Source organism: Lygodium microphyllum, chromosome 16 (genome assembly GCF_053477565.2).
Source record: "Lygodium microphyllum isolate KBCC chromosome 16, Lygodium_microphyllum_v1.1.10, whole genome shotgun sequence".
NCBI classification, from domain to species: Eukaryota; Viridiplantae; Streptophyta; class Polypodiopsida; order Schizaeales; family Lygodiaceae; genus Lygodium; species Lygodium microphyllum.
This window is the reverse complement of record NC_141150.1, coordinates 17454159-17465171: the sequence shown is the minus strand read 5'-3', so window position 1 is coordinate 17465171 and position 11013 is coordinate 17454159. Positions and strand designations below refer to the sequence as shown.

The 11013-nt window shown below is 40.5% G+C and overlaps 1 protein-coding gene across 1 annotated transcript; it reads right to left on the bottom strand.

Annotated features, from left to right (window-relative positions):
* Positions 1 to 214: 214 nt before the first annotated feature.
* STN7 (Serine/Threonine kinase domain protein) lies at positions 215 to 10426 on the bottom strand. Its single transcript, XM_087695516.1, has 10 exons — positions 9741 to 10426; positions 8509 to 8595; positions 8244 to 8363; positions 8062 to 8163; positions 7158 to 7326; positions 6954 to 7047; positions 5990 to 6083; positions 5819 to 5875; positions 5324 to 5737; positions 215 to 654 (listed from the first exon to the last, which is right to left on the bottom strand). Exons 1-10 carry the CDS (start codon positions 10245 to 10247, stop codon positions 493 to 495), a joined length of 1806 nt encoding a protein of 601 aa, XP_087551642.1. The 5' UTR covers positions 10248 to 10426; the 3' UTR covers positions 215 to 492.
* Positions 10427 to 11013: the final 587 nt, after the last annotated feature.

Here is an 11013-nt window from a genome sequence, read left to right as displayed (position 1 = left end):
AGGTTCATTTCTATTTGCACCATTTATGCACAGTTCGGCAATGCCATCAAGTACATAGCACTTACGTAGTTAGACCACACAGTCAATACAACCAGGTATGTTACTCTGAGAAAAAAACTTTAACACTATGCCTCATTTACAACATAACTTGCACTTTGATCTCCCTGAGTAAATTATGAGATCTCAAATCAGTAAATGTCTTACAGCTCATCTGTACCTCATCAACAACTCAAACCTGATTATCTTTACATAACATGTATAAAATGAAATAATACATGCCGATAGAGTATCCAAGATGATTCGTAATGTACAACAGTATTCTGGGCCTTACAAGTATAAATGCAAATGAACATGCAAAATGATTCTTAATATACAACAGCATTCCAGGACATTACAGGTCCCTTACTGTATCATGCACAACAGTCTTCGGAAGGGTGTGGGGCATAGATGCATATTTTACACTTGTCTGACTTGTCTTGAGAAAATTCTGTCCTAGTTGTCTCTTGGTATCCACTGGCTCCACCAGACTTCCTTTTTAGGGGTGCTGATTTCATCCATGGTTTCATCAATTGTCTTTACAACTTTTCTTTGTAGTCTCAGAACTGATGCCAATGCATTCCGCTGGAAAGTAGCTTTAGACTTTGGTTGAATGTCCTACATCATTTACACAATAAGCAACTGAGACATACTTGAGCATGATACCAAGTAAAAGTTTAACTGTCACATCTTCACTTAAAAACATACATGCACACAACCCTACACATGACATCTGAGTACAGGCAAAGGACCAAGTCTACTCAACGATCAGAAGGACAGCTGACCAAATAACTGTAAGTATGTCCCAAGAAGTTGGTTGACAGAAACGGGCTCATAAGGGGTTCAAAATTAATCACGAAGCACAAGAGAGTAGGGGCAATGCTAGAGCAAATGGGGCGGTCTCTATAGGATGAGAAACAAAAGAACTACTCAAAAATAGGAAGAGCTGATAGAAATCTTCAAGCTACATCCAGAAGTAATACAAGAGTGAAACCAGGCACTGCAATTAATGTCAAAGAAGCAGGCATGTACTGTCACGATTCATGTACTATCCACCACAAACTAGTCTAGTCACAGCTTGAAGGCACTGAATGCAGAAACGACAACTCCATCTTCATCTTCACTCTCCAATCCATCCACTTAATGGCTTTGTGCTTGAATATCTATTAACTGTGATCTGTCAACTGCAAATGTTGTTTATGTGGAAAGTGTTCATCATATAACAAAGGTTCTGCCTCCTTGTCCTCCCAACTATTCTGTTCATCACGAGCATAAAAGTTAAAGTGTCCCTGAGCTGGATTCCAAGTCAACTGCTGAAGTAACAGGGTTCATCCATACTAATTATTTTGGATGCCTTAAGTGTACAAGGTGCTTGCAAACTTGGACTGGAACTGTGTTTGCTGAACAATGTCCTCTTCTAGTATGTACCTCTAATCTACTGCTATGGCTCTACCTTCTTGATCTACCTGGGATGAAGAGTCTGAATATCATGGAAGGATGTTTCTGAGAGTGTTCATAGATAAAGGCAATTTGCACAGCAGCTATTGACTCCCCCTTTTATCAAAATTAGGCCATTGGCACATACAACTTTCAAGAGCTAGGTTCCCCAGAGGTAGGACCATGAATAAGTTGTACAATGGCATGCAGCAAGAAGCACCAATGAGAAACAAAACACCCCAAGCATCCCAGTTGTTACAAGATAAAACCAAAAGACAATAATGTGCACACTCTCATGAAGACAGGCAGAACCCTAATGGCAACAAAAGTGTTTAGATAAGGAAGGAAGAAATGATGTCTGAAGGCATATACCAGAAATGGATGAGCAGCAAGAACATGGTTCTTCTCATGTATGCCAGCAACGTGACTGCTGAAGCACACTTTTAATTCATAAATGTTAAATACTTGATGCAATTATCGTCTTCTTAATGTACACCAAGACCTCTACACACTTGCAGCAGAACCATCATAAGCACACATACTGAGGCATGGATCATGATCCCATCATCTCCACCATGATGATTGCCATCAAACCACCCCTTGTAATTCCACCATCTTGCCCCTTCATCCCACACCTACCTATCACTTGTGCAAGAAGCAGTGGCAAAACCTCCAACAAGCAGGGCACCTATGACCTTGCCTTTAATGACACAGTGCATGTACCTTACCTAAAGGGGCGTCACACAACTCTCTCTCTCTCTCTCTCTCTCTCTCTCTACCCCCCAAATAAAGGTTTCTAATTTAAACAGTAATCAGATGTACAAGAACTGTTTGGCCAATATGCAAAAGCCATATTCACCACTAGAAAACCCAAAAAAACAGAATTCTAGTAGCAGGAAATTGAAACTTGTTGGCCATGATCAATAAGGGTGTCCTACACCCACATGCATGAATAGTCATTGGATTTGTGTAAACAATCTCTAACCCCAGAGCAGCCACACCACAGATAACCCCAGCCAGTATCATAGAAACCACCTACCACAATTATAAACCTCTAATGCCACCATTACGACCATGAAGTCCAGGGACAGAGTTGAAGAGAAAAGAATTATTAGTATGTCAAATGTGCCAAAGCCCAACCTAATGCAAGAATGACAAGTGAGAATGATATGGCTGCAATGTGTTAATCTAGGGCAATCTTCCCAAGATCCATGCTTAGTTAGTAGTTCTTTGCAATGTCATAGACATTCAAAACCCTTGAATAACATCACAAATCTTTCTAACAATCAAGCAGGAGACAAAAAGATGAGATGTGGTCTCCGCACATGTAGTATAAAAGACAGAATGACCATTAGTGATCTTTCATTGTTGCACCATGTTTCCAATAGGGAGGCCCTCTATAACAACTCTCCAAACAAAAACCTTGCCCTCATATGGGAGGTTTGACTTCCATAACTATAGCAATGTATATTCTGCCATTTTGTACTGCCATCTCTACACAACCATACCTTATTAGCTTCTCTTCTCCATGATACATATTTTATTCTCTTACCATCTCATGAAAAATGGCATTTTCCAAAAGCTTCCAAAAACATTAGGATGGTTGAAACCCCAATCTTGCCAAGGCAGAGAGTTCTCGAAATTAGGAAATGGAATATGTTGCCCAATTCTCTCTTCCAACCTAAACCACACCAACCTATCATTTCTGGGTAAATAGAAGAATTATGACAGACAAAAAAAAGAAAAAGTATTGACTGGCAAAAATCAATAGCTATATCTCCCACAACCTTTAGATCTAACCTTGTTTATTGAGTGTCTTCATGGACAAGGATTTATCTGGCCAATGGAGCAATCTAAAGATAGCCAGCAATTCAATTCATAAAGAATTGGCATTTTGTCTAGACTCTGATATGCACCAATGAATAAAACAAAGAGGTCTTGCCAAGAAGAAATTAAGTGTGATATAAGGAAACTGACTAGGATGTAGTTTTTATTTTTTTTAGAACTCAGGACGTGCCACCAAGAGGCATAAATCCATGTATTGCCGTGAGAAATCCCATCTCCTAAATCAAAGCTTTTTCCCAACATCTGCCCAAGTGTGCTGCTCCAAGCGTGTGTCATATGCAAGGCAATTCATCAAAAAGCCACTATGTGTTTCTTGACATCTTAAAGAGGAACCCCACCAGTATGCTTTGGACTCTGTGTGTGTGTGTGCGCGTGTGTGCGCGCGCATGTGCACACACGCACCCACTATGGTACATGGAGCCCAAGATGGAGGATCACTATATATGTGTATGATCATTGTGGAGTTCCCTCCACAAGGGTTTTGGCCTCTTTCTAGGCTGATGGGCCTACATGTACCAAAGAAGCTTGGGCACCTTTTCCTACGTAAGATTTGAAAACATAGAGTCATTAGTAAGGAGAAGGGAGTTAGCCACCAAAGAAACAATGCAACAATCAGGGTAACCATGAAATGTCACACCCTTGAAATGTTGCATTTCACCCTAAAATGTTTCACCTCTAGGCAAGTCCCAAGTGAAACACTGGGTGAGAGAGTTAAATAATACATAGGAAGACATTTTTTAATAAAGATATGACGTATAAATAACTCAAATATATTATAACATGCAAATCCTTTGCATCAACAATGATGTCTTTTGTTGGGTGCCATGTGTGCACATGCATTAGCAAATAAGGTTCTTAAAGTTCACATTTAAGAGGATTTTTATAAAGTAGAGACTAGGTGATAGGCATCAAGCATTAGCAAATAAGGTTCTTAAAGTCCACATTTAAGAGGATTTTTATATCTTATGATTTTCTACTAGGGTAAGGTTGGGCTTTTAACATTTAGTTATCTCAAAGGTTCCAAGTCTAGATAAGATGAATTAGCATGGTATCATATAGACAATATGTGTTAAAAAAGCCTTAAAAAAGCAAGAAAAAACAAAAAATTGGATTCATAATCATGTTTCACTCAACCATCTCGCTCAAGGCATTTCATCTTTTAGGGAAATGTTTCAAGCATTTCACCTTTCAGGGCCAGTGAAACATGTTTCACGATTACCCTAGCAAAGATGCTTGTGACCTGATAGACTACTTTAGAGGGACATCATAGCATACTTTTCACTCCTAGGTCCCAATGGTTTCCATGACCGCTATGAAAGGAGTCACAATAGAGTGGACCATGCTGCTTGGTTTCCAAATGAGAGGCATACGGGTGATATCTGAATCCAAGCCGCATACGATGATCCGAGAGATCATTGCTAGAGATAGGCAGACCTATGAAGGGGTTTATCTGATATCAGCTGAAGGATAGTATTAAACATCCTTTTCTGGTAACCCCTTGTTCTACCTTTTCCTGCCACACTTTATGTGTACTTTCTCTTTTCATTTTCCAGCATGTCACGTAACTTTTGGTCTCACATCTACATTGGCTCATTTTGTTTGAGTTACTATTCACATTACAGTGAAGAGTTGTGAACCTAGCTATAACCAAGTCCGTTGTGGAGATTGGGATCACTAATCAAGCTTTAGCCAGAACCACAATCTTACATTCTTGCATCACTTATGAGTCTCCTCTATGGTACATATGACATAATCTGGAACCCAACCATTGTGTACTGCATATGTGCTGTCCTTTCATCTATGTCTTGTTTGGACAGCCACTAAATGAAAAATCTTAGTGACAAAGAACTTTGACAATAAAGTTCGATTTGCATAAACTTGGAAAGAAGTATGAAAACCCAGAAGTTAGAACTACTCAACACTGAAGAAACACAAGCTTCTGAATCAGTAAAAATTAAACTACAGACTTCAAAACATGGTGACAATTAGGTCTATGAAATGTCACCCTGAGTTCCTGGAGCTGAGCTTCTGTAAAGCCACCAACAGTGGTTGTTCCAGACTTAGCAAGAAGATTATATATCCACTGGACAGCTTCATTTGGATCTCGCTGCGCAACTCGAATCAGGTTTAATTTCATCTTTTGCATAAAGGTCAGACCCATAAGACCCTCTCGATCAAAGTATGGGTGTGACAGTGCATCTCTTGAACTGATTCGCTGCCGTCCTTTATACCGAACCATTGCTAGGAGCAGCTCCCATCCAACACCCCCATCCAAATCAAGGAGGTCCAAACCATGGCGAACATCTGCATTTGCTCGTGGTTCAACAAGATTTCTCCATGCAACCATGTCATAACCACAACGTTTTAATTGGCGATTGAACTGAATGAGTGCACTATCTGTACGAAGATTAGGAAAAGCCTGCAAGCCGAAGACTAAGGTTTGATTAAAAATGTTTCACAATAATGAAATATGTCTCACTTTTCCTCAGCATTACATTACCATCTGCAGAAAAATAAGGCCTGCACCGTAGATGTCAAATCTGTCTGGAGAATTCATCTACCACAAGCAACAACATCAACTGTCTCATTTCCTTTCCATTACACCATCTTGTTAACAATGCAAAAATTTTGAAACCATGAAACAGGTAAAAGTTGAGCACACTATGCATACCTGCCATAGCACAGGTGAAAGTGCTGCTGCAACAGGAGCAGGTGGTGCTGATGGAGTTTGTGTGCTCATTATGTACTGCTCAGGAGCTGCATACCTGAGCATATCAAGTATCAAGGTTATCGAAAGGTTGCCTGTACATATCAAGATACAAGTCACTACATGAAATGCAAAATACAGTTCAAACAAAGGTAGGGACCATAGTCAAATTTAGTGCCAACCATTTCAGTAACGATCCAAAGAAAAGAACCTAAAAGAGCATTTGATAATCTTAGTCTCAGCAATATTCCAGTAGAGCCCATATGCCATGACTAGGACTAACAAACAGGAATGCCAACTTTAATAAGAGCACAAGATGAACCATCGAAACTATTCAGCCAAATAGAAAGTGGAATTACAGGGAAATCCCAAAACATCTACATAATAAATGCTGTCTGCTCTCATCAATCCACATACTGCTTGATTTGATAATGTAACACAGAGCTCTAAACAGCATAAATATCAAATACTAGTACTGTATAATCTAACATAGGGATCAAAGACCTTTCCTACTAATATCAAATAAGATAACCCACTGTAACTGCAGAGACTCTCTGGAGGATCTAGACAGGGATTATCCATACAGATTAGGAGAGGCTGTTGGGTGGCCACAACAGAATGAGGAGGAGAAATGCCTCCTTGTGGACTTGGGATTCCAACACCTTCTTTCACCTAACCCCTCATATGGTCTGGCATTATAGCTCACCAGGTTGGTTGTTCACACAACCATTCTACTTGTGATGTACTCAGCTACTCTTTACAAGGATCTTTGTACTTTGTATTTTACCTTGGGGGATTTTCTCTGAGGTGTTATTAATAGAACTTTTATTTTCTCTTTTTTTCTTAAAGATAACTCAATGTAATGATGCCCAATAAGTCAAATCAGCACACAATGAGTTGGGAGTTCCTGAAAGAGAGTTCTGCCAACCTGGGATCCAAAAGAAACTCTTTTGGAATGTAGTTAATTCCCACCCTCAAATCTGCTGCAGCCCCAAGATCAATTATTTTGAAGGTTCTTGATTCTGCACAGGCATTCCAACTCTTATGGTACTACAAACTACTATCATTCTGACTCTTGAGCAACTCTAGTTATCACAACTAGAAAACAGATGGGATAAATCACAAATGAAACCTTGAGAAAATATGATGTTTTGAGGTTTAATGTCCCGATGCACAATGCCAGTTGAATGCAAGCCCTGCAGTGATGACAAAATCTGCTTCAAGATGGTCTGGATGATCTTGCTTTCCCTTTCCAAACTCCTTGGACCCTCAACTTCTTTGTCAAGAATCAATTCCTCTACCTGCATATAAGTGATCGGACAGACTTACCACAAATGAAGCTGTTCCAGCAGGCATGCATTCAACTAACAGGTATATATTGTGTCTGATCAGTTTATGGCACATAATAAGTAACATTAAATGAAAGATAGATTTTATTGTCACCTCCATATTGATAGCAAGTGCATAAGGATCACGTCAGCATTAACATCTTTGGCTCTACTTGATGCATGAAAAGACCTAGTGGACGATCATGTGGGTCACATATGGACATGACCAAGTAATCAATTCGGGAAACAAGCAAGTTCAATTAACAAAAACATCTCTGCCACAGAAGACTTAAATGATAACTGCAGGTTGGTCACAAAAGGAAGTAGAGTTGCCTGCATGTTCACTTTAGATATTGAAATTCCTACTATGAATGTTGCTATGTATGCTAAAGACAAAGGAGTGGTTGCAAACATTGAAATATGGTACAAACATATTGGACATGCAAACATGCAAAGACTAAAATTAATGCAGTCCAAATGGTTGGTTATAGGGTTACTTGCTTTTAGAGTAGTAGAATTTCATAGCATTCCTCAAATCATCAGAAATATGCATTGACTAATATAAAAGCAATGATGCATGATAACAGGACAAATGATAGCTGGAGTTTGCAGCAACTCCATGCCAAGTTATCCAAGAAACATGAATGTGCTTTAGGTGATAATATGCAAACTAGACAAGAGGAAGACACAGCTGTATGAAAGTCTCACATTGTAAGGGAAATCTTTGTTGAGCATAAGGTCGAACAATGTTGCATCACCTTCATATCTCCAAATGAGCCAATGTTCTTCCTCTTTACTCCTACTGGTTTTCTGCTATGTTCGAGGAGAGTGGAATAAGAAAACAGACTTGAAAAGTACCACAAATACGAAACGTTTGCATCAGATTCTACCTCGACAAATCCGTATATGTAATCTGCACAAGCCTTGGGACAGGCTCTGCGCACCCTTTCATTCATCCATACTTCAACAGCTCCATACTCATTTGCTTTCTTTACTACCAAATCACTAGTCTGCACTGGTTTTTAGAAAAAGGTGGTCAAACAAATGCCAAACTCAACAAACATTGTCACACCCCACGCAAATGTTAGTTGTTGCTTTCTGCAGGTTTACTTCTAGTCTAAAACTCCAATCAATTCTTGGAAGAAGGAAACCCACCTTCCCGGCCTGTTTTTTGGAGAAAGTGGCCTTGTAAACAGTGCCAAATGCTCCTTCCCCAAGCTTTCTTCCTAAGATAAAGTCTTCCTGAAAAATGAAAGTTCACGTAAACATGGATAATATACTCTGAAGTACCACAGTCTGATTCCCTACTGCATTAGTAATCAAACAAGCATGCAAAGGATCCCTGAGCATTAAGCAATTTAAACGTTTCAAACCAGTAACCGAAAGCTCAAAACACAAATGAAACAATCATTACATCACTTTCCGCTTTCTGGAAATTATACTGGAAGCCTGGTTCAAGCATTGTGTACTGTTTCAAAGCAGAAATTTACAACCAAAATAGGACTAAGCCCATCAAACATGTGCAGGTATACACTGTCTATAATAATGCCTTCATGTGATAGTACCTGATTAAGGAACTGTGAGTTATGGAGGTGCATACAAGTATAATCTCCTGCTAGATGGCAAACTGCATGATGTGATAGCACTTATAATCCAGCATCAGTGTTAGCCCCTCGAGTTTTGAAATTCAAAAACAGTCCTAAGCCTTACTTCCAGAGTTCCCACAGGCATATGCATATCTAAGTAATCCCTCCTCGCAACAATTCTATGCAATGATTTGGCAGGCTACAATTATTAAGCAACAAGTCACAGTGGAAGCTTGGATGTACAGCTTCCAAGTTGACCACACCAAAAAAAAGTCAAATTTCTTGAGTGAATCCAAACATTAACACCTTAGGAACATCAAAAATTGAATGACTAGGTGAATAAACCTATTCTGTATAACACTAGTCAATTGTTTATCCTCTGTCCTTCGAGATTTTCAAGCTTCAATCCTATATCCAGGCATGTGTAATCATTGGATGGTGCAAACAGGCATACATATTTGTAACACTAAGTGTGTGATTCCAGGGCACTAACCTTAGACAACTACCTTTTCTTTAGCAACAGGAGACTATCAATCCTGCTGATTAGTCTGCATTATCCCTGTATCCTTCAATGCCAGTTGGCATGCGTAGCATGTCGGAATCCACTGTATTTTGTTTTCAAACTAGTCTTCAGAGATCGAAGTGCACTTTCAATTGTGCATGCATTCGAACTTTGAGCGCACGCACAATTCATCTTGTGGATATCTATGGCCTCTAAGTGGAAGAAATTTGAGGTTCAGACTGAACTCCTATGCAAATTCAGAATAAAGACATGGAAATGATCAAGTGAAATATTCGTGCCTTTTTGTAAGTAGGTCGAATCAACTGCTCCAATGGTGCCAAAAGGAACATATCCCAGAAGCCAGGAGCCACACCAGGGGTAGCCCAAAGGTAAGACGCCACAGTAAGGGCAAGCAAAACACCAGGGGGGGTAATGTTGAGGGTATTGGAGCGCGGCAAAGTGCTCCGATAGACCACATCTCCACATTCCATCACCGTGCAGGGAAGCCCGACCCCAACACCAAGCATGACACCATGAAGACAGTCCATCCAATCCAGGCTGGCGCGCCATTTGCAAGTCGAACCGCAGCCATGTCTGTGATCCCAGCCCAGGTTCAAATTCTCTTTCCCTAGCCTCAGGGGGAGGCTGCCTTCTATCCAAGACTTTGCGAGGCGGTGGAGGCGCTCGTGATCGCAGGCACTACTGCCACCGCTGCGAGGGGGGGCGAACCTGCAATGGTGGAGTGCTGCTGCATTGGAAGGGAACTGCTGATGGGAGGAAACAGGGGAGGTGGAGAGCATGGCCATGGGCAATTCATAAAAGGCCTGCGGCAGCGTTAGGCCCGATCGAGGCCTAACCCATTACAGGAGAGATGCAGTTGTGCAGCAAATTTGATGTTGGTCGAATGAAGCACGCAGGCAGAGCAGAGGGTCACTAAAGGATCAAGCTGACACTTCCTTTCAATTCTTTTTGGGTTTTGTTTTGGTGAGAGGGTGGGAGAGAGTAAGAGATCATTATCCATGTCTTCTGTCCTCCTCTTCCACATCAGCTTGATATCCACGTGTATGGCCAAAATCCCTACCTCACCTGCCACCTTGGGTAGTCCTCCTTTCCCCTGTTTGTTCAAGCTTTAAAAATTATCCAAGCTTTTTTCTAAAGTGCGAGAATTGCATTTACTGAATAGATACGATGGAGAGGTTCTCTAAAGACTTTTGAGGGTTGGATAGCTTTGAGGTAGCAATAGATTTTGATATGACCCGAATGATGGGGATAAATAACTTAGAGATAATTGAACCTCCACTAGAGAGACATGGCAGCAAAGTATGATATGGGAAGTGGAGCATTAAACAATCATTACCTCGCATATGGCACCAACTTTCCCACCCTTTATGCATGCATAGTAATCTAAAGCAGCCTCCATAAGGCGAATGGGGAGAAGGAAGCTATGGTGCGAAGCAAAGGAAGCAAGGAGATGGAATGGAGCTCACCTATGCTAACACCCTTCTATCCAGATGGTGGACCTCGAGAAGCAAATGAAGCAAAATCATAAGAAGTTTAATGAGAAGAAGAAGG

Coding starts and splice junctions, on each gene's coding strand:
- STN7 (XM_087695516.1), bottom strand. CDS start 10,247: ATGGCCATGCTCTCCACCTCCCCTGTTTCCTCCCATCAGCAGTTCCCT. Junction 8,164..8,243: donor ACATATACGGATTTGTCGAG/GTAGAATCTGAT, acceptor CGAACATAGCAG/AAAACCAGTAGGAGTAAAGA. Junction 5,876..5,989: donor TTTCACCTGTGCTATGGCAG/GTATGCATAGTG, acceptor TGCTTGTGGTAG/ATGAATTCTCCAGACAGATT.